Source organism: Lolium rigidum, chromosome 5, assembly GCF_022539505.1.
Source record: "Lolium rigidum isolate FL_2022 chromosome 5, APGP_CSIRO_Lrig_0.1, whole genome shotgun sequence".
NCBI lineage: Eukaryota > Viridiplantae > Streptophyta > Magnoliopsida > Poales > Poaceae > Lolium > Lolium rigidum.
The window spans coordinates 129,430,716-129,432,539 of record NC_061512.1 but is presented as its reverse complement, the minus strand read 5'-3'; the positions used below and the strand labels follow the sequence as shown (position 1 = coordinate 129,432,539).

The 1,824-nt window shown below is 51.6% G+C and overlaps 1 protein-coding gene across 1 annotated transcript; it reads left to right on the top strand.

Moving 5' to 3' along the window:
- The first annotated feature begins 823 nt into the window (after positions 1-823).
- Positions 824-1,593, top strand: LOC124651622 (protein LURP-one-related 8-like). The gene has a single exon (XM_047190673.1). The coding sequence runs from the start codon at positions 904-906 to the stop codon at positions 1,591-1,593; it is 690 nt and encodes a 229-aa protein (XP_047046629.1). The 5' UTR covers positions 824-903.
- The last annotated feature ends 231 nt before the right edge of the window (positions 1,594-1,824 follow it).

Here is a 1,824-nt window from a genome sequence, read left to right as displayed (position 1 = left end):
CCAATTACACGTAAATTGCTACTAAGATTTTTCTTATGTCTTAAATGGTTGCACAGATTAATACGAACGCACAAAATTGGACGCCAAAATTAAAGTAGTACACGGCTTAATAAGCTACTGATGTCAGCGACTTAAACTTATTAAGTCTCAGGCGACTGATCTCTAGACGCTCCCTTTAAATTAATTGACGAAACTTTATCTAGATAAAAATATATCTACACAGAACATCTGTATCTAAACAAAACACTAGTATTACTTAATTTACTACATACATGCGATGTTTGAGGACCCTTGCTTTGGCGGCAAGGTATACAACTTTCCTTCATTGCCGCAGCATTCCACTATGGACCATATCGTTTCGACTTTATCAGTCTAAACTTTGACAAGATTACAAAGTGATCGAATTAAGTCGATCGGTGCGGCTAGCTAGGTCAGGAATAAATTCCTTGCACGGCCGGTCAGCCGCCCGTCTAGTTCCTGATGATGATTCCTGGATCCCTGGCCCGTCATATCCAATAACAAGAACAAATGGGAAAGAATACAGCAAGATTTATTATCTCTTGATACTCGTTTGTTATTTCTGGGTCGACCAAGTTACACAACTTTATTAAGGATAAAAATGTGCCAATGTCTGGTTCATTATTGTGGAGTGACAAAACAGACTCGAGGAAAAGTCGATTAAGCTGACAAGTATCCCCACCTAGCTAACACAAGGCATGCGTGCTCCACCTCAGCTTATTCCATCCCGTCCAACGACCCTAGCGGGTATATAAATCCACCTTGCCTAACCCTGCTCTCTTCATTCTCCATCTCTCCTCTCACCTCCAAACATCACATCTATACATCAGATCGACCGAGCTAATCTAAGCTAGGAAGAAAAGAAACGAAAGAGGAGCTAACTAGATGGCAAAGGTACACCCCAACGTGGTCGTTCCAGAGTCGCCTGCTGGAGCCGTCGTCGAGGAGGAGCAGCTGCAGCCCACGGTGCTGACCGTGTGGCGCAAGTCGCTGCTCTTCAACTGCGACGGCTTCACCGTCTTCGACTCCACCGGCGGCCTCGCCTTCCGGGTCGACCGCTACGGTTCCTCCTCCAGAAGCCGCCGCCGTGCTGAGGATGTTGTTCTTATGGACGCCGCCGGGAAGCCGCTCCTCACCGTACGTCGCAAGATCAAGCTGAGCCTGAGCCTTGCGGAGCATTTTGTGCTATACGAGGGCGACGCAGGCGCCGCGGGCGCGAAGCCGCTTCTCTCCGTGCGCCGCCACCACGTCGGCCTCCACCGCCGAGCGTCCGACAAGACGCTCGCGCACATCACGCCTCTGGGATCCTCCTCATCGTCGTATGCCGAGGCGTTGGCGTACGTGGTGGATGGATCGTACGGCCGGCGGAGCTGCGCGGTTCGGGACGCTCGCGGGGGCGCCTCGGCGGCGGAGGTGCAGCGGAAGGAGTCGGTGGGGGACGACGTGTTCCGGCTGGTGGTGGCGGACCACCGTATGGGCGCAGCGCTGTCCATGGGCGTCGTCATCGCCCTGGACCAGATGTTCGGCGGCGCCTCGCCGCGGACGTCGCTGCTGCCCAGAAGCTGGACGGCGTAGGACAGCAGGAGTAGTAGCTGACTAGCTAGTTGGTGATTAAAATCATGGATCTTCGCAAGGGGAAAGCTACTGGCCCCACATGGCGGTGTGAGCACAGTTTTAGGTGCCCAGCCCTCAAAACAGATGATTAAAATCTGGACATTTTATTTAGACGGAGAAAATTAAGGACGCTGCACTCTGCAAGGTTAGGAAAGCTATGCAAAGTGTGTTCATACTTCATAGCCGATGCTA